The sequence below is a fragment of the Helicoverpa zea genome, chromosome 31, assembly GCF_022581195.2.
Source record: "Helicoverpa zea isolate HzStark_Cry1AcR chromosome 31, ilHelZeax1.1, whole genome shotgun sequence".
Lineage (NCBI taxonomy): Eukaryota > Metazoa > Arthropoda > Insecta > Lepidoptera > Noctuidae > Helicoverpa > Helicoverpa zea.
In genome coordinates, this window is record NC_061482.1 from 2,732,912 (window position 1) to 2,752,221 (window position 19,310).

The window sequence follows — 19,310 nt, forward strand, 5'->3', positions numbered from 1 at the left end:
TTCCCTAACAAGCCCAAACACAGATAATGAGGCCCATAGAAAATACATCATCTTCCGAGGCTTTTCCCAACTATGTTGGGGTCGGCTTCCAGTCTAACCGGATGCAGCTGAATACCAGTGTTTTACAAGGAGCGATTGCCTATCTGACCTCCTCACCCCAGCTACCGGGGCAACCCAGAACCTTTTGGTTAAACAGGTGTCAGACTTACTGGCTTCTGACTACCCGTAACGACTGCCAAGGATGTTCAATGACAGCCGAACCTACAGTTTAACGTACCATCCGTAACACGCTTTTATAAATGGACATAAGATCATTGCAATACTTTTCTAACAAGCCAAACACAGCCATGATAATTGGTGATAAGGCCCCTAGAAAATACTACACGTAAATATTATAAAAGTGAACCATATAGTACTACATATTGGATATGAAGCAACGTAAAACTAAAACATCTGTTGAACACTTGACTAAAAAATGTGGCTGCAAAACGGACCTTGTTTGAACATCATAATCTGACATCAACAAGTGTTCAACAGACGTTTAAAAGACTTTGTGGTACGACGGTTAGCGCATAAATTCAAAGTAAACAGTTGTTTTACGAAAACTGTCGATTTTGTTGTCGGTGAACTAGAATATGATACAATTTGTCACCCAAGAAAAATACCGTGCATGAAAAATGATAAAATAATTGGGTTTGTTGAATCGGAACACACTTTGAACCGAGATTGTCATCAACAGTCGAACTCTTGATAGTCGACTGTTGATAGATATAGATAGATGGCGCCTAACTTTTTATCGTCACGGAACGCAGTGCGAGTTGGCAGAACCAATTTTAGGTAACAGTGCGTGAAATGTACAGAAGAATTTAGTTCTTAGAATTTAATTGAGAACTGAATGTACGAATTTTTAAATTCATAGCAGCATTTTCTTAAAAATGAAACAATTTACAGCGGCTACATGCACGAAATGACTCAACGTCGCCGGAGTCGAGCAAACTTTGGAGAAAACCAATTTTTATATTCGACATTAAAAATAGGTGATTAACAAGATTGAAGGTAGCATTCCGAGAATCTTTGAAGGATATAAAAATTGAAAGAATTTGTGCACCTGATAGTGACATTGACTGACAGTGACATCAACTTAAGCCAGCGAACTGCAGCGTGTAAATACCCATTTACTCACCATGCTACCAAGAATTTGCTCTCTCCACAAAATATGAGCGGAGATGACATAATGCAGGTAGGTCAGGCGCCACCTTTTAGATCAAATAGATATGTACCTATGGTGGGCTATGGCTTACGGCTATGACATACAGGGCATGATCAAAACGATCATATATAGAGACTAGCTAACGCCCGCGGCTTCGCCCGCGTAGAGTTCGGTTATATCGCGTTTCCAAGAGAATTCTTCAAAGTCCGGGATAAAAACTATCCCGTCCTTTCTCAAGGTCATTTTTATCTCTGCACAAAATTTCATTAAAATCAGTCCAGTGGTTTAGACGTGAAAGCGTAACAGATAGACAGACAGAGTTACTTTCACATTTATAATATTAGTAGGGATGAGATATCTGTCAACGATTTTTGGAATTACAAAAAATGGCGAGGTCCAAAGAAGACGTATAAAGGCGAAGGCAGTTACGTTCCTCGTAAATCGCACACCCGCATTTTGGCGCGCTTCAATGATATAGGTAAATGTTATCCTTATTGAAAAACTAGTCGTTTGCCGCAGTTTCACCCACATCCCGTGGGAACTACTGCGTGTGCCGGGATAAAATACAGCCTATATTACTCGGGAAGAGTGTAGCTTTCAAATGGAGAAAGAATTATTCAAATCGGTTCAGTGGTTTCGGAGCCTTTAGGATGCAAATAAACAAACAAACAAAAAATTTCCTCTTCATTATATTACTATCGATAAGCGATTAAATGATATCAAAACCTGTTTTACACAAAAATAATATTAAAACAATCTTTAGAAAGTGTTGTTATATTATTGTGCAGCAATACACTTTACCGTTTAAGACTAACTGATAAAAAGTCATCATAGTCGGGGTGAATGACCTAGCGTACGAAGATTGATGGCGCGTAAGAATTCGACATGATTTCATTATGATGGTTTGTGATTGAATACACATACTTATTGATGTTTAAATTGAAATTTGAATATCCGTTTTCAACATAGGACCTCAGATACTCTTTGAATCATGAAACTAATTTGAGAAAGAAATAAACTCTTCAGTTTTATCTATACATATAAAAATGAAACCCGCTTTCCATTGTCACGACATAACATGAAAACGGCTTGACCGATTTGGCTGAAAATTAGAGGGGAGGTAACTTAGACCCGGGAGAAGGTTTTAGGATACGGTTTTTGTCACCATCCGGCTACGGGACGCGAATGAAAACGCGGGCGAAAGCTAGTGTTAGTATAAATATTGTCAAGAAATGTAATTTTCCTCTGAAAAGATGGGACAAAGTTCGAAATAAAACTTTAGATAGGTATTTGAATACATACCACTGAGTGAACGACAGCCCCCGGTGACGCTGGAGCCCCGGACTCCGCTGCCGTACGTCACGATGTCCGGCTTCATGCGACCGTAGCCCTACGGACATACAGACATTCAAATTATATAGAATTATATAGTACAAATATACAGGGTTACTGGTAAGTAGACCGCATCCTTTCAGGAGGTGATAGTATAGGTCAATACGGACAAATTTGACCCTGGGATACACTGGGCAAAAGTTAACCCGTTTCAAGATAATCGAATTTCAAGATCGGTCGTCTAGGTACACGTATAAATTTTCATTATTAGTCAAAAGTCTCGTTTTTGTGGACTTTTGTGTGTTTTTGGATAGAAGATGAATCATTTCATAATAACAAACCATAAAACTGTACAAATCACAGAGGAAATTATAGCGAACAGCAATTACTTTTTTAGTAGATATTTTCTCAAAAATATTACTCTTCATTTTTTTGTGCAGAATACTTAAAAAACATCTACATTTGTCTAGCTATCCAAAAAGCCACAAAATACACAAAAACTCGCAAAAACGAGACTTTTAACTAGTAATAAAAATGTATACGTGTACCTAGACGACTTGTAAAGAATCGATCTTAAAATTCGATTATCTTGAAACGGGTTAACTTTTGCCCAGTATATCCCAGGGTCAAATTTGTCCGTATTGACCAGTACTATCACCTCCTGAAAGGATGCGGTCTACTTACCAGTAACCCTGTATAGTACACTATAGTTCGGCCATTCAGAGAATGCGTTCCTGACACGTCGCGATTGAACTGACGACGTAACTTTGCAATGGCGTTGCAGTTACGATAAAAATATTTTTGCTGGTTGTTTACCGTTTTAACAATTGAGGAGCATTAAAACAACATTATTATATCAATAATCAATGAATGTTATTACGTCGTCAGTTCAATCGCGACGTGTCAGGAACGCATTCTCTGAATGGCCGAACTATAGTGGCCCGCCTTCGCTTCGCTTCGGTAAACTTCGGTTACCTCTAAAATTATAACAGCCCTACTACAAAAACGTAAACATCTGTTGAACACTTGTCTAAAAAAAGTGTGGATGCGAAACGGACCTTATTTCAACGTCATAATCTGTAATTATTTAGAAAAGTGTACAACAGACGTTTAAAAGTTTTTGTGGTACGACGGTTAGTGTTTCTCTACCATATCATGCACGTGTTATACACATTAGGGAATGCAATACCGACTCGAGACTGCAAATTCGGGATCCCGTCTAATAAAAAAAAAAAATAATTGAATCCAGATGACTGAAAAAGCTAATAACTGCTTGTTTGTGATAGTGAGGTTAATTAAAATAACATATTACTCGAAAGAAAATAAAAACCTTTATTCTTTAATCTTACCAACTAAATAATAATCAGGTTGTAAGGAAATTAACGTAGGTAAATTAGGTAATCAAAACAATAAGCTTATTTCAAGGGAATTAGGAAAAAGAGTGATTTTGAAAATGACTCCTCGGCATCTAATGTCCGTTGCAATGTACCCCGCTGCTGAGAATGCCCTTTAATACCGAAAGGCATTCGCGTTGAAGCGTTGACGCTGGTTGGCAACAGCGTGGCGAAGCAATTATATGCAAACTGCAAAAATCGCCCCCTTGTTCCTCCACACTCAAACAAATCCATTTCTTTTTTAATGGTAGATTCTAATTTGTCTAAGCTTGTGAACGTAGATATACGTGCAAAAGGACTTGGTTGTGTGTGTGTTGCCTCGCTGACCACTGCCGCCCAATCCCGTCAATCTCTAACGGGATCTCGTCATATGATGCGTCGGGATTGATCCCGAAAAATTACACGAGATCTCGCGAGATCGGGATCCCGCGGGATCGGGATTGCATTCCCTAATACACATACACCTTCCTCTTGAAACACTCTATCTGATAAAAAAAGTCCATATGAAAATCGGTTGCGTAGTTTTCAAGATTGAAGGTGATCCACATGAATATGATAAAGATAATTTATTTTTGACTAAGTCAACTTCCCAATCATTCAAAAATGAAAAAAAAAGTGAAAAGGTTTCAAAAGTATTACATAATTTAAATGAGAATTAAAATCAATGAACACCTATTTGGCATGAAATCAAAGGATTTAGCTCAAGATTAATTATTATGTCATACATATATACTTATTATACAAATTGAAGATTTTGATTACGTAAACATCGATCTTAGTCGCATAGCAACTACCGATGAATGACATTCATGAATCATGAGTCTTGACCTACTTTGTCGAAAAATAGCTCGAAACAGTCAAAACAATTAAGACTTCATCCATTACAGGAAATGCGGATTTTCGACCTTATTGTAATCGATTATCTCGTCTCAAATTGTTTTCTTAAGGTGTGTCATACATGTCATTGCTCGATACTAGTCAACATCTGAACAAATCATAATTTCAGAAGATTAGGATGATAAGTTAATTTTCGCGATTGTTACCGTTACAGCCTTTTTATCGTCCCACTGCTGGGCACAGGCCTCCTCTCACATGGAGAAGGATTGAGCGTTAATCACCACGCTTGCTCAATGCGGGTTGGTGATTTCAGACTGTATAGTCCAGGTTTCCTCAAGATGTTTTCCTTCACCTTTTTGTCAGGCTTCGCGTTTGTTTTTAAGAAATAATGACTCTTTACTTTGTTATGCATTTTTGAAGATTCTGATTTGTTCCACTACTTTTGATGATCTCATGATTAAAATACGCAGTTTATAAATTCAAAGTACAGATTTACTCGTCAATTTAAAGGTACAACTGTTATGGTAGAATTGTTTCAAATCAAAGAGTGTCTACCGATCAATATTTGTATCATTTGAAGAGATTATTCATATGTTTGATGTCGGTGCTAAGGATAAACTGAACTATTGTCTTACTTCATTTTATTAAACAAATCAATGTAAGTCAAAACTGTTCGCATCTTGATTTAAACCGTCCAAGTAATGACTAAGCGAATCATTATCTGCCTAGCCTTTTCCCAACTATTTTGGGGTCGCCTTCCAGTCTACCAGATGCAGCTGAGCACTAGAGTTTTACATGGAGCTGCTCATCTGATGTCCTGAATCCAAACCCGAGCAACAAATTACCCCTTGGTATAACTGGATTTCAGACTTTCTGATCTCTTAGGCCGCGTTTCCATTGACGCGGAGCTGGGCGGAGAGGGGCGGAGAAGAGCGGTGAAAAGTGGTCAGTGTTTCCACTGAAGCGGAGCTGGGCGGAGAGGGGCGGAGAGGAGCGCAGCTGGGCGGAGAAGAGCGATGAAGATTTTGAATGCACCTAGTGACGTAACGAGGACAACTGACACACTGCACGCGAGTCACGCACCGCCCCGCTCCGCACCGCTCCGTGCCGCCCCGCTGTCCTCCGCTCTGCACCCCAATGCTCGCTGTCCTCCGCACTGCACCGCCTCGATGTATGAATATTCGCTCAGCTCTGCTCCACCCCGCTCGTACTGTTTCCATTGAAGCGGAGCGGAGATTTCAAGCATAGTCGTTGGTCAATTTGTGCACCGCTAAGCTCCTCTCCGCCCCGCTCCGCGTCAATGGAAACGCGGCCTTAACTGCCTATATCGCTACCAAAGTATATATGTACATATGTAGCTATATGTAGTTTATCTGTTGTGTTAGCACCCATAACACAAGTTAATTAATAAATTAACATGGGGCTAACCAACCGTGTGTGAAAAGGTGTCCTGACATTATTATTACATATTAAATCCCTACCAAGATATCACAAAATTAATAAATGTCTTAAAAATCATAGTTGCTTACATGCGGCAGTTCCCACGTGGTCATGCCCCGGGACGAGAACTTCGCTATCCTGTCATCGAACCCAATGCCTCCTACGCCGATGACGTCCATCTGATCCGCCGGGTTGTTCAGCGTGCCGTATAGTGGACCGTCGTTACCTATAGCCGATACCATGATCACCTAGGAACAATGCAATTGAACATTAAATCTACATTAAAATAATATTACGTCCAAGGCTGATATCAGCCGCGGAGGATGTCTCAGATAAGGACAGCTGCGCAGGACATATTATAGTGCACAAGCATTCGCGCAGACACAAGTGCACTCACTATTCCTTCACTCTCTGCGCCCGATGGGACGGCAATCCGACACCACCGGAGAGAGATCAGGCGCAGGACCGATAACGCGCTCTCCATTGCACGGGTGAATCAATCACCAACTTCCAGACTACGGGCTACTTTGTGAGAGTTTATAAAATCCACAAAACAATTTCAGCCCGACCCGGGACCGTCATTACCTATAGCCTATTATCACCCAGAAACAATGCAATTGAACATGAAATCTCGGTATCACAAAAAAAACTGTTGATTTGCATCCGTGTCAAATTCAAGGAGGTTGACATAATATACGTAAATAATATATTGAAGATTTTAAAGCGGAAAATATGTGTTATATAACGAATAAACAAAACAATACTGGACCGATTGTAGGCTTTGAAATGTTTTGATCCCCAATTAATATGGGTCATATTTTATCCGGGTCCGGTACGTTAAATAGATCTCTCTGGATGCGGGTGCAAAGAGAAACGGCGAGTATATTATCCCATGAAACCGCAAAAGAAGTGTTTAGTTTAACAAACACAACAAAACTGGTTAAAATTACAGAAAATTCTAAAAATGGTCTATTACTCTAGTAAAAATCTCATGACATGGTGTAAATACCAAGCACATAATTTTCAATATAGCTTACCTTATTAGCACTGAGCTCCCACACTTTATCTACGAAGGGATGGTCCATGAAGTCTGGTCCGCCGATGCTCAGATTCAGTACATCAATCTTCCGCATTATAGCGTAGTTGAAGGCATCCAGAAACCATGAAGTGTACGACACCTGAGGAAAGAACAAAATAACGTTTTATGTGCGTCAAGCCGCCGGGGCTGCGCGATTGTTCGAAATAGTTACCGCGGCCCTGGTACATAAAAGACCTACGAAGGAACACGATGGATTTTTAGTCAGTAAGAGTCTGACACTCCCTCACCGCTGCTGACCCACAGCGGGAGGGGTCATTTGATGATTTTTGTCATCGATAAAAAAAGGCTGCGTCTTCACGGTGCATGTAGCTGGAGCAAGTTAACATGCGCAAGTGACCAGCGCGCCCGCAACAGAGCAGGCGGTTGGGTATTTTGCTTTGGTACATGCGCGAGTCGAATAGATCCACATGTTTTTCGAATGCATGTAACTTGCGCATGTGCCTTAACATGCGCAAGCTACTTGCACCGTGTAGATGCACCCTTAAAAATTAATCTCAGACGACAGGTTTACTGCCTATGACATGGAATAGGTATTAAGGCGTAAATGCGCGTTTTATTTCAGCGCAGTCGTATTTTATCTAAGTCCGCACATACGTCCTCCGTGGTAATAAACTAATAACACACAGGTATATATACCTTTTTTTTTTTTTTTTTTTTTTTTTTTTTTCAATAATCTTGCGATCGGCTTTACCAGCCTTAAACAGATTTTTTGTGAGGATTTATTGACAGTTGAGAACTGTTCCTCCAGCGAGGAAACCGTCTCATATTAGATTGGGATTAGTCAACAAAGAACGTCCCATGTGTGTTGTCTTTTTAGCCTTCTGTCCTTTAACGATTCACAGAGTGCTGATGCAAGTGTGTTGGTATGAGCGTCGATGCGACTCTTGTAAGCTTTAACTCTATTTTCTATTTCTTTCTTGACCATATTCATTTCAGTGTATTCATGGAGTTCATTTGTTCTGATAAACAGTGGTGCATTGGTTATTATTCTCAGTGCTTTATTTTGGAACCGTTGCAGAATCTCCACATTTGAGTTTTTTGCTGAGCCCCATAACTCAATTCCATACGTCCACACGGGTTTGATGACAGTTTTGTAAATAAGTATCTTATTTTCCATTGTGACGCAGGATCTTCTGCCTACCAGCCAATTTAGGGTTCTGAGTCGTGCGTTTAACTCTTCGCGTTTTTTTTTTATGTGGATTTTCCAGGTTTGCTTCCTATCAAGATGTATGCCCAAATACTTGGCTGAATCGTGATGGGGTAGAGTATCGTCTCCGAGCTTGATTGGAGGGCAGTTTTCTTGTCTCAAAGTAAAAGTGACATGCACTGATTTATTGGAGCTGGCTCTGATTCGCCACTTTTTCATCCAAGAATTAACTTTGTTCAAGTGGGTCTGGAGGGCCAAGGATGCTTCAGTAGGGTTTTTGTGGTTGCAGAGTGCCGCTGTGTCATCAGCGAACGTTGCAGACAGAACATTGTCACTTGTGGGTATATCTGCAGTATATAATATGTACAAAGTGGGGCCTAAAACGGATCCTTGTGGTACCCCAGCCTTTATGCTATGAAAAGGTATTTATACCTAACAAAATAAGTATACAATGATGTTGTTGAAGCTAAAAATATTTAAAATCGTCGGCTTTTCGACAAGCCGCGCAGTGTTTCCACGAAATTGATGTACATATGTAGATACCTATGTATATGTCACCGTAAGATTACAAACATCGTTAGATTACAATCTATCTCGGGAGATTGTAAACTGTCGAATTATTGTGAACCGTAACATCTGATTGCAATTTAACGCATTATTTTTCGCTATATTATAATCTATCGATGAGAAATTGTCAAATTGTCAACTGTCCGAAAGCTCTCCCTGATTGGTCAGTCTTTTTGTAAGATCGACCAATCACGACCAGCCGTTCTGTTCCCATGGAGTTCCCTTTTATTTTTTTTTAATATTTGTTTGTGTTTGAAGACAAACTACCTAATTGTTTTTTTTTTTTTTTTTATATAAAAGTTTCTTATAATTTTCCAATTTCAATTTGTGTTTGAAGAATAAATATTTCGTTACAATTTGTTCCCTCCATATGTCAGGAATATATTACGTTCTACCAATCAGCGCGCAAAATGCATTCCGTTCTACGCCAGTTGACAATTTGACCGCTTTACATTGATAGATTATAATATAGCGAAAAATAATACGTTAAATTGCAATCAGATGTTACGGTTCACAATAATTGGACAGTTTACAATCTCTCGAGATAGATTGTAATCTACCGATGTTTGTAATCTTACGGTGACATATATAACGTTGTGTTATGTTCTCCAGCAATGAGGCATAGCTAATAAAAAATATTCACTCCTATTGTAAGGTTAAAACTAGAGTCGTGTTTTCCCAGAACACGATCTATTTCTAGCAATTACGTATAAACATGACATTAATTAGGTATATGATAAGGTCATCGACTCTTTTATGCACTTTCCGCGAAATCTTAAAAATAACATCGCAGTCGTATCGGACTCAATTTTTGCAGTTCCATTAAACAAACGATCTATCAATTCTAGATTAAGGAAAAAAATAATTGTGCTTTTCATATCAGTGGAACGATCGCGGAAAATGTGAAAAGTCCACTCGAAAGAAGTCACCGACAAAATCTAGTAGATATACGGTCATTGTGTTGGTATTCCGTCGCGCGTCGAGGGGAAAGTGTCAATAGAAATATTTACCAAGATTTAGGAAATATATGATTGTGTTTTATACATCTTTTTTTTTAACGATGTCAAAAATCATCAAATGATCCCTCCCGCTGTGGGTTAGCAGCGGTGAGGGAGTGTCAGACTCTTACTGACTAAAAACCGTCGTGTTCCGTCATAGGCCTTTTATGTACCAGGGCCGCGGTATCTCTTTCGAACAACCCGCAGCCCCGGGTGTTTAATACACCTCAGGTGCATTTTGAAAGCTAGCTACTGCTACTGAAATGCATGAATGAAATCGATCGTTTTAAAATGTTTGTAGGGGTCCAGGGAAGGTTTAAACGATACGAAGTTCGCGGGGTAAACTATTATTGCATATACATTGCAGCCGCGGCATGTGCGGTCAGCAGTTCACAGCAGCAGTCAGCGATCGTCAGATAATTATTTCTCTATCGTACCAACATACCTGATTATCGGTGAAGACGCGAAATATATGCAGGTCGGCGTCGGGCGCGAAGCCGAGACAATCGGACCGCGAAGCGATGACACCCGCGACGAATGTGCCGTGGCCAAGAGCGTCGTCTAGTGTGTTCTCACCCGTCCAGTCTGTTCGCTCCCTAATGCGGCCGAAGTGCGGGTGATTTCGAGCTAAACCCGTGTCGAACACCGCCACTCTTATACCCTCGCCTGGTGACAAAACAATTGAGGATTTGACTAGGTCCAAAACAAAATACATTATTATATTCGTTCGGTAAAGCGTGTTAAAAAAATTACACTTGACAACAAAATATGTTCATTAGTACACAGCTTGATGTGCACAATATGTGACGTCTTATTTCACATGTTCATACAAATAGTAGGCCTTTTATGTACCAAGGCCGCGGTAACTCTTTCGAACAATCCCGCAGCACTTGCAGAGTACTCTAAGCTATGATAAATAACAGTGATACTGACCAGTGACCCCAAGAGACCACAGTAGGTCTGCCTTCAGCACCGACGTTATCTGTCGTGGAACTGTCCGCAAAAGTTTCCTAGAAGTGTAGCCACCATTCTGTTGAATATCACACAGTTATACATATATCCTCTATCCCATTCTTATAAAAAATCTTAATAAATCACTGTTTGGATAATTTAAAATTAATCTACACTAATAAAATAAAAAGTACGAAAAATGTTTTTGTTTTTTTGTACGCTAAACTAGGCTCTGAAACTACAAAACCGATATGAAAAATTATTTCTAAGGAGTGACTTAAGTAATCATTAGTGACGGATTGTCAAAGAAATCCTTCACTAAGGAATAGCTCAAATAACCATTAAATGTCTATGAATGCGGGGGTTATGCCCGTTTTCGCCAAAAATCTCTTAACGTTTTTCTAACTAAGTGTCACTTAGAATAAGGTCTCCCCCAATACTTAAAGGTTATAAGTGACATTTAAACTTTGGTGAAAACGAAATTCGTATTAACTGCTTGAATGCCGCTAATTAGAGAACAATAGAAAATTAATCGTGTCTCGCGTGGATTTGCGCACCGGCATTCAAGGGGTTAAGTGTTCCATAAATGCTCTTAGGGGATCCCTAAATTTAGGCATTTCTTGGCGAAAATGGGCATTATAGAACCTGGGTAATTCATTGACAAGATGCACTAAGAAAAAATAACAAGCGACATTGAATAAAGTCCTCACCTCGCGCGGTTGCCTGAGGGAGTGCAGAGCACGTGCACGATGATTGCGCCAACCCGCATACAAACACCCGGTTGGACCGCAATCATCCTACATAACAAGAACACTTTGAAAACACTATCACATTGTACTGCAATACAATAATATCTTCATTCAAACATAAGTCCATTATTAACAACGTCAAAAAATAAAACAATCAAAATCTGTAAATTATATCATTCATACTAACAAGAACAAAGCTTTGGAGATATTTATATGTATTTTAGCAGACAGAAAATTATTGAAAATTAAGTACATACCAACCAAGCGGTTTCGCACAAATTTTGTGCGTTTAATGACTTAAAAACATGCATTATTATAAACATTCTGTAGTTCCTTTAAAGTCCCACTTATAATACACAGAAAATTCAGCATTTCTTTTATTAACTAAAGCTTTTTAGTCAGCTAATTTAACAAAAAGCTCAGCTTGTAGAATTTAGACTATGTTGTGGTCAGCTTCGAGTCTTGTGAGATGCAGCTGAGTACCAGTGTTTTATAATACAAGAAGACTGCCTATCTGACCTCCTCAACCTAGTTACCGGGGCAACCCAATATCCCTTGGTAAGACTGTCAGACTTACTGCCTTCTGACTGCCCATAACGACTGCCAACACTGTATAAGTCTGTAAATAAGTAGTATATTACCTCGTTTATATATTTGATGGTACGAGTGACTTGTCGCTGTGCTGTAACCCGTCGGATAGCTGGATGGTCTTTGAGAGCATCTAGAGCTCGTCGGCCACCATCTTCAAGGATGATCACATCAAAGTCACTCGGATACTCTCTCGCCGGATTGTCACGTCGCAACAAAGTCCAGTTTGATATCTAATAACAATTAATTTATTTAATGACAATAAAAATTATTAGTAACTTGTTACCAAAATTGGCCATCTGTTACTGTTACAGCCTTTTTATCGTCCCACTGCTGGGCACAGGCCTTCTCTCACGCAGAGAAGGATTGAGCGTTAATCACCACGCTTGCTCAATGCGGGTTGGTGATTTCGGACTTTATAGTCCAGGTTTCCTCAAGATGTTTTCCTTCACCTTTTTATCAGCCATTGGTGTCCAAGATATACTTAATATATTCATCATCTGACTAGCCTTTTCCCAAGTATGTTGGGGTTGGCTCCCAGTCTAACCAGATGCAGTTGAGTACCAGTGCTTTACAAGGAGCGACTACCTATCTGACCTCTTCAACCCAGTTATCTATATGTATATTCAAATAAAGAAACTAAAATTTCAGTACATATTTCAGTGTCAACCTTACACAATATGACTAAGGCATGTTATGTGTAAGATGACATCAGACAGATAAATGTGGTCCTATTGGCAACAAGTTAGGGGTCTCTACTGATCACAAAGGAGAGAGTTACAAGCCATTTCAAGATTGTTCTCCTTCAGTTAAGTGCCTACTCAAAGTGGAGTATTGGTGTTCATATTGCAGTATATACAAGCTTGTATTTCCTAAACATTGTTGAAATATCTATCAAGTTTAAGATAACTTTATTCTCAAAGTCAGCTATTTATTATTTGTAAAATGTATTTATTATAAAAATGTAGGTGATGTTGTACAATGATGTGATAATACAAATAGTTAATTCAGTAGTTATTTTTCAGGTGGAACATAAATAATAATCAAACAACTCAACATTAGTACAGTGGTAATACTAAAACAAGATTGATATTCAATGAAGTACTCAAAGAAACATTTTTATTACAAAAGTTGATAGGTTATGTACTCCTATTTATTTGGTTGTGTGAAGCAAATTCTCTTTTATCAGAAAAAACACAGGAAATAGATAATGTTTATTATCTACTGAGTATACGGTAAAGAATAACTTTTTATGAAATTAATTAACTTGATAAATTGAGATAAAATGTTATCATCAAAACAAATGCAATTTTCTAACAACTGTTTAAAAAGATTATCTAACTTGTCTATCTATCTTTACCAAGTTTGCATAATACATTTCTAAAGTGCAAAATTCGAAAAATTACACCATTTCTCAGTCATTTCTACTCTGAAATGTGGGACAATGTTTTATACTGTGAATGTAAACTAGGTAATAAGATATGTACTGCAAAGTGCAAACCTCTCCAACCACTTTATGCTGTGCCCTACCGAGTCCATATAGTTTCCAATATATTGTATTAACTTTATAAAAATACCACTTGTACAACATATTGAATGCAAATAAACAATTGAATTGAATGTGGCATTTGAAAAATTCCTGTGATCAAAAATGGTCCTGGCTGAAAAGCTAGGTATTTTGAAAGTAGGACCTATGGTGGAAAGCTATATATTTAGGATGATGTCATAACCAGAAATAGAGATAAAACACCAACTGTACGGCAGAATACTTTAGGGCTAAAAAAGACAACAAATGTTATTGTTATTAACTTTTAACATTATGAAACTATTTAAGTAATTAGAACCGATAATATTAATCCATATTTTTTGTTATAGTCCCAAGCACGCAAATTGAAATTTCAGTCAATTTGATAGGGTCTTCAAGGTGGAGGGATATGTAGCCTGGCCTTTTTAGTTTTAATAGATAGGATAGTGTTATTGGATTAGCAAATGCACTTAATACGTCTAATTACATGGAGCTGAATGAAAAAGATGATTGGAAAATTATGTATAAAATAAGTTTAAAGTTTAACTGATAAACTCACCCCTGCATTCCTCAAAGCTGCGCTGACATAGTTCTCTCGAGTCGATCGTGGGAAGTAACCCTTGTAAGTTATTATATGTTCGCTACTGACTACATCTGAATTGAATTCGTAATGTACTCGCTCAGATGTTGTAGAATTGCACACACCATCTACGTTTATTTCTTCATCCGCAGAGGCTAACAGTACTAAATAGAGTACGCCTATAATAATTCTAAAAAGCTTCGAATCCATGTTTAACTCCGTAAACCACGGCGATGAAAGCGCATTATTATTTTTTAATCCACTTCACTGTAACTTCAATCGCTCATGTAATTTCTCCTAACGTTATAATGAATTCAATGATTATATGAACATGTTTTTGAATACTTATATGATTAATAATTTAAAAAAACAAAATTGTAGCCGGCACGTAAACCAAGAGGTTTGTTGTCGAAACTAGAAGCAAAGTTAAAATATGTTCAGCAGTCTAGTGACAAGTCACAAACATTGACATACCAACAAATGTCAACCGTCAATTGTCAAGTCTTAAGGCTGATTTACATTGAGTCAGTAACTGACGTCAGTGTAGGCGCCGAAAACTGACGCGTGCTATTTACACGAAGTCAGTGTTTCGTCAGTAGTCGAGGATATTTCTTTTGGTGTACACACGTTCGTAAAGTCAGTGCGGAAAAATGAATTCTCGAAAACAGCAAAAAATAAAAGTTAATAATTTGTTAAGAAAATGTACCTCAGTAATGATGCAAGAACTAAGTGATATGTGTGAAGAAGAGATATCTAAAGAGAAACGAATTTGGATTAGAAAATGGATAGAGGACAGAGACATAACTGGGGGTTCTCTGTTGTTAACCCAGTTGAGAACTGAAGATCCTAAAGAATACAAACTGGCTTTAAGAATGACGCCAAAAAACTTTGACGATTTGCTTATGTTATTATCAGGCTCTGTTCAGCGTCAAGACACATTTATGAGAGACGCCTTGCCAGCCAAAGTGAAACTCGAAATTACGCTGACATTTTTAGCTTCTGGAATGTCCTTTCGAAATGAGGAAGCGTGGTCCTTATTCAATAGAGCGGCAGCGACAGACTTCACTGACTTGGGCGTATTTACACGCGGTCAGTAGCACTGGCGCGGGTGGAGGGGGAGCGAACTCGTATATTGAAGTCAGTACTGACGTGTCAGTACTGTACTGACTTCAAATCAATTTACACGATGGCAGTGCCGGGTCAGCACTGACTTGTCAGTGGACTGACGTCAGTTACTGACTCAATGTAAATCAGCCATTACAATTTACAACGTCATTCACACCACAGTTTAAAATTATACTCTGATGTAAATAAATTAATACTAAGCCACGGAGGTATTATAGTATGTATAATCATCGGCACGAACCTTGAGCGCTCACCTTCAGCTGCGCAGAAATAATTTATTGGGTCCCTTTTGTGGTATGAAGTGAGGTGAGGGGGCGGGCAAAAGCGGTGATTGGCCCGCAGCGCATCGCGTCATACCCGTCACTCGGGACGATTCTACGAAGTATATGGAGATGCCCTAGTCAACATATTGCTACTTATATAATCAATATTATTGTATGTATTTTTGTATGTATTTTTGTATGTATGTATCTTTTGCTTTATATATATATATGTGTAATTTATATATCTTTACTATGTCCTTTTACACAGTCTATCTACCTACTTCTCTTTATTCTAACTCTCCTACTACGGGTCTGCTGGAAGAGATTTCGATTTAGAAATAAGCAGTACCTTTGTACTATTTCTATACTATGTCTATTTCTTTTTTATATGTTCACTGTGTACATAAATTGTTAAATAAATAAATAAATAAATACAATTTAAAGCACAAATAATATCAAGCATTTAGAGAACAGAATATAGAATACAGAGTCGTCTCCTATACTTAATGCGAATGTGCAATTTCCCGCGCGCAATGAAACAAAATTTATAAATTCATTGGTTTAGCGCTTTCGCCGCGGTCTATTCTGATAGGTGTGCGTTTACCTTAAGGTGAATGCTTCCACATTTAGTTAAATATATTTTATTTTTATCTATTATCACCACGATTGATAAGATCACACTTCGTATCTACTGTTAACTTAAGTAAAACATGAAAAGGCCATTTTATTTTGAATTTCCCGCTACCAGAAGTATTCAGATACAAAGATATGGATTGAGGTATGGATACTCAGTGTTCTTGTCTGTGATGGTCTTTCCTCCACTCCCACTCCAAAATTCTTGCTTATCCAAACCATTGATCCAAACCGTTATTGATTACAATGTCATATTATGTCATTACACGTCATTACATAATATTTAAGGTTATTATACCTGCTGACAATGACATAGACAGTAGCAATAGGTGTAGCTAATCTAAAACAAAAAAAAAGAAACATCTTTTACCTTTTACTTTTTATTATGGTTATTATATTTTTGAGCAACGTTTACTGTGCTGGTATTCAGTAGGTACCACATTAAATATATCTGTGTGGGTATCTTTATGTGTAAAAGATACCCACACAGTCATCATGGCTTATAACTTAGCTCCTCGATTTTCACAACCTCAAAAATATTTTACACTTCTTGATCCTGGAGCATACCAAAATGAGAAAGTTGGACTAAAACAGAATGTCGCTCCGTTTCTATCGAGGACACCTCGCAACACGCATACAGGAAGTAAATTATGGACCCAGGCTGATTATGACCAGACTTTACCAAGAAATATTCCAAATTGTTCAGCAATGCTTTCAAAGCAACCAAGATTTCCATATGAAGCTTTCAGTGCAGAAGACTTGGCGGAAATATTATGTAAATGCGGGATTTTAAGTCCTTGCGAATGCCCTACTGGACAAGGACAAGAAAAACAAGAGGAAATTATTTGTCAAGGGAAAGTTAAGAGACGTTTATTTAAAGGCCCCACTCCTCGTTCCGTTTTGGGTGACGAAGGTTTGTCGACTCCTTCAAGAAGAGATCATGGTTTTAAAATTACATCCGAGGGCAATCAATTTCGACTGCGGGATGAATATGGAGATGAAAGTCCACCGTTTTATGATGCCAGAGTGAAAGAATCTACAGCTTATTACCAAGGTTGCAAATGGAGTAAGAGAACTTCGAAACGATGTCAAAAAAGTCTAGAAGTAAGGCCTGGTCCAGCTGATTATTCCTTCGAAAGAAAGCCTACTGCAGATGAAATATGTGCAGAGAAAATTCGCGCTTTTAAAAGAAAAACGACCGCCCAGTTACGTTTTATGGATTTGATTGAAAAAAAAAATCTATTAGATAATCCACCGGGTCCTACAACATACGATCCTAAGTTACCCAAAGGAACAGAACTTCAGAATACATTGTCAAAAGATGAACGGTTTCCAAAGCCAAAAACAGAGGTGAGTCCAGGTCCTGCAGATCATAAGCTGCGGAGAGATTTCGACCCAATAAAACATGATGCACTTTGCCATGCGACTCTACCTGAACCTCCATGTTTTGGGTCAAAAACAAATAGATTCAAAATTCAACGTGAAGAAGGACCAAGTCCAGCTTCGTATGATGTCAGGTATAGCGTATGTAATTATCTCCATTGCAGAACCGCACCCTTCGGTTCATCTGCCAAGAGATTCATAGATAACATAGTTGAAGAAAGTGAAGAAAGTGATAGCCTTGACCTTGCTGATGAAGAAATCGATGAACAGGCGGCAAAACCATGCATCAAACCGACATGGGAATTTAAGTCGAAAACTATACGAATGAAACCATTAGTCAAAAAACATGATGAACCGGGCCCGGCCGATTTACCTCAAATTAAAAGACATGTAGTAAGATCTCGCGAAACACAGTACATTGCCCCGTTTTTCAGTTCTGAGGGACGTTTTCAGCCCTGGCATAACTGGATACCTGTGCATGGAGCGCTCGTCGTCCCTGGCCCGGGCTACTACTGTTTAGACAAGCCAAGGTGCAATAATGCGGTTAATCGGGGATCACTATCTCGTGCTCAACGTTTTCCAACGAGTTCTTACAAAACTCCAGCGCCAAATAAATATAAAAGGAAAGATGGTATTGAAACAGTTTTAAATACCCACAATAAAAGATTAAAAAATAATTTAAAAAATCAATATAAACATCAATGGGAACCGCCAAAGCCAAAAAAAGTATTGAGCCTAGAAGAACGTGAACAAACGCTATTACAGAAATCAATCACCTTATTAGAATCTAAAACGGAATTGGTTAAGAAAACGATTGAATTGCCAAAAGAGGAGGAAACCAAACCGAAAACGAAACAAAAAATGTTACGTTCATTTTTATATGCATATCCTTTACCTAAGTACCTGTGATTTAAAGACAGTGGTACTGTTTTCGATGATAGATCCATCCAACTACATTTATTGCTCGTTTATATCTTGTTTTGTAGATGTTTGTTTTTACTTGAAATAAAAATTGTATACTTAAATAAACAAGTTTATGTAACTATCTGTAACTGCTTATGTGAACAGCAACATCCGCGTAGCTCCGCACTTCGCCTCTTTTTTTTCTTCAACTCTGTTAAACATCGCTTATAATATGTCACACTTCGTATCGTTTAAACCTTGCCTGGATCTCTACAAACATTTTAAAACCAATTCGGTCAATTCGGTCCAGCCATTCTCGAGTTTTAGTCAGACTAGCGAACAGCAATTCATTTTTATACCTATACTAGCTTTCCGCCCGCGGTTTCACCCGCGTCCTGAGATAACTGCTTCCCGTAGCTAGATGGTGACAAAAATGTCTATCCTATGTCCTTCTTCTGGCTCTAAACTACCTCCCTGCCAATTTTCAGCTAAATCGGTTCAGCCGTTCTTGAGTTATAAGTGGAGTAACTAACACGATTTTCTTTTATATGTATAATAGATAAGATAATTTTCAATACCTATCATA

The 19,310-nt window shown here is 38.4% G+C and overlaps 2 protein-coding genes across 2 annotated transcripts in view; one reads left to right on the forward strand and one right to left on the reverse strand.

Annotated features, from left to right (window-relative positions):
* Positions 1-14,836, reverse strand: part of LOC124645265 (membrane-bound transcription factor site-1 protease) — a 30,265-nt gene extending 15,429 nt beyond the window's left edge. Inside the window, exons 1-8 of the mRNA XM_047185062.1 lie at positions 14,397-14,836; positions 12,366-12,545; positions 11,686-11,772; positions 10,958-11,054; positions 10,470-10,690; positions 7,251-7,391; positions 6,303-6,461; positions 2,513-2,600 (exon numbers count right to left, since the gene is read on the reverse strand). Coding sequence (XP_047041018.1) covers positions 2,513-2,600; positions 6,303-6,461; positions 7,251-7,391; positions 10,470-10,690; positions 10,958-11,054; positions 11,686-11,772; positions 12,366-12,545; positions 14,397-14,627 — 1,204 coding nt within the window. The 5' untranslated portion in view covers positions 14,628-14,836. The remainder of the gene's footprint in view (positions 1-2,512; positions 2,601-6,302; positions 6,462-7,250; positions 7,392-10,469; positions 10,691-10,957; positions 11,055-11,685; positions 11,773-12,365; positions 12,546-14,396) is intronic.
* A 1,867-nt stretch (positions 14,837-16,703) lies between these two features.
* LOC124645232 lies at positions 16,704-18,850 on the forward strand. The gene has a single exon (XM_047185022.1). The coding sequence runs from the start codon at positions 16,934-16,936 to the stop codon at positions 18,728-18,730; it is 1,797 nt and encodes a 598-aa protein (XP_047040978.1). The 5' UTR covers positions 16,704-16,933; the 3' UTR covers positions 18,731-18,850.
* Positions 18,851-19,310: the final 460 nt, after the last annotated feature.

Bases quoted from the DNA above. Each gene is read 5' to 3' on its own strand.
- LOC124645232 (XM_047185022.1), top strand. From the start codon at position 16,934: ATGGCTTATAACTTAGCTCCTCGATTTTCACAACCTCAAAAATATTTT.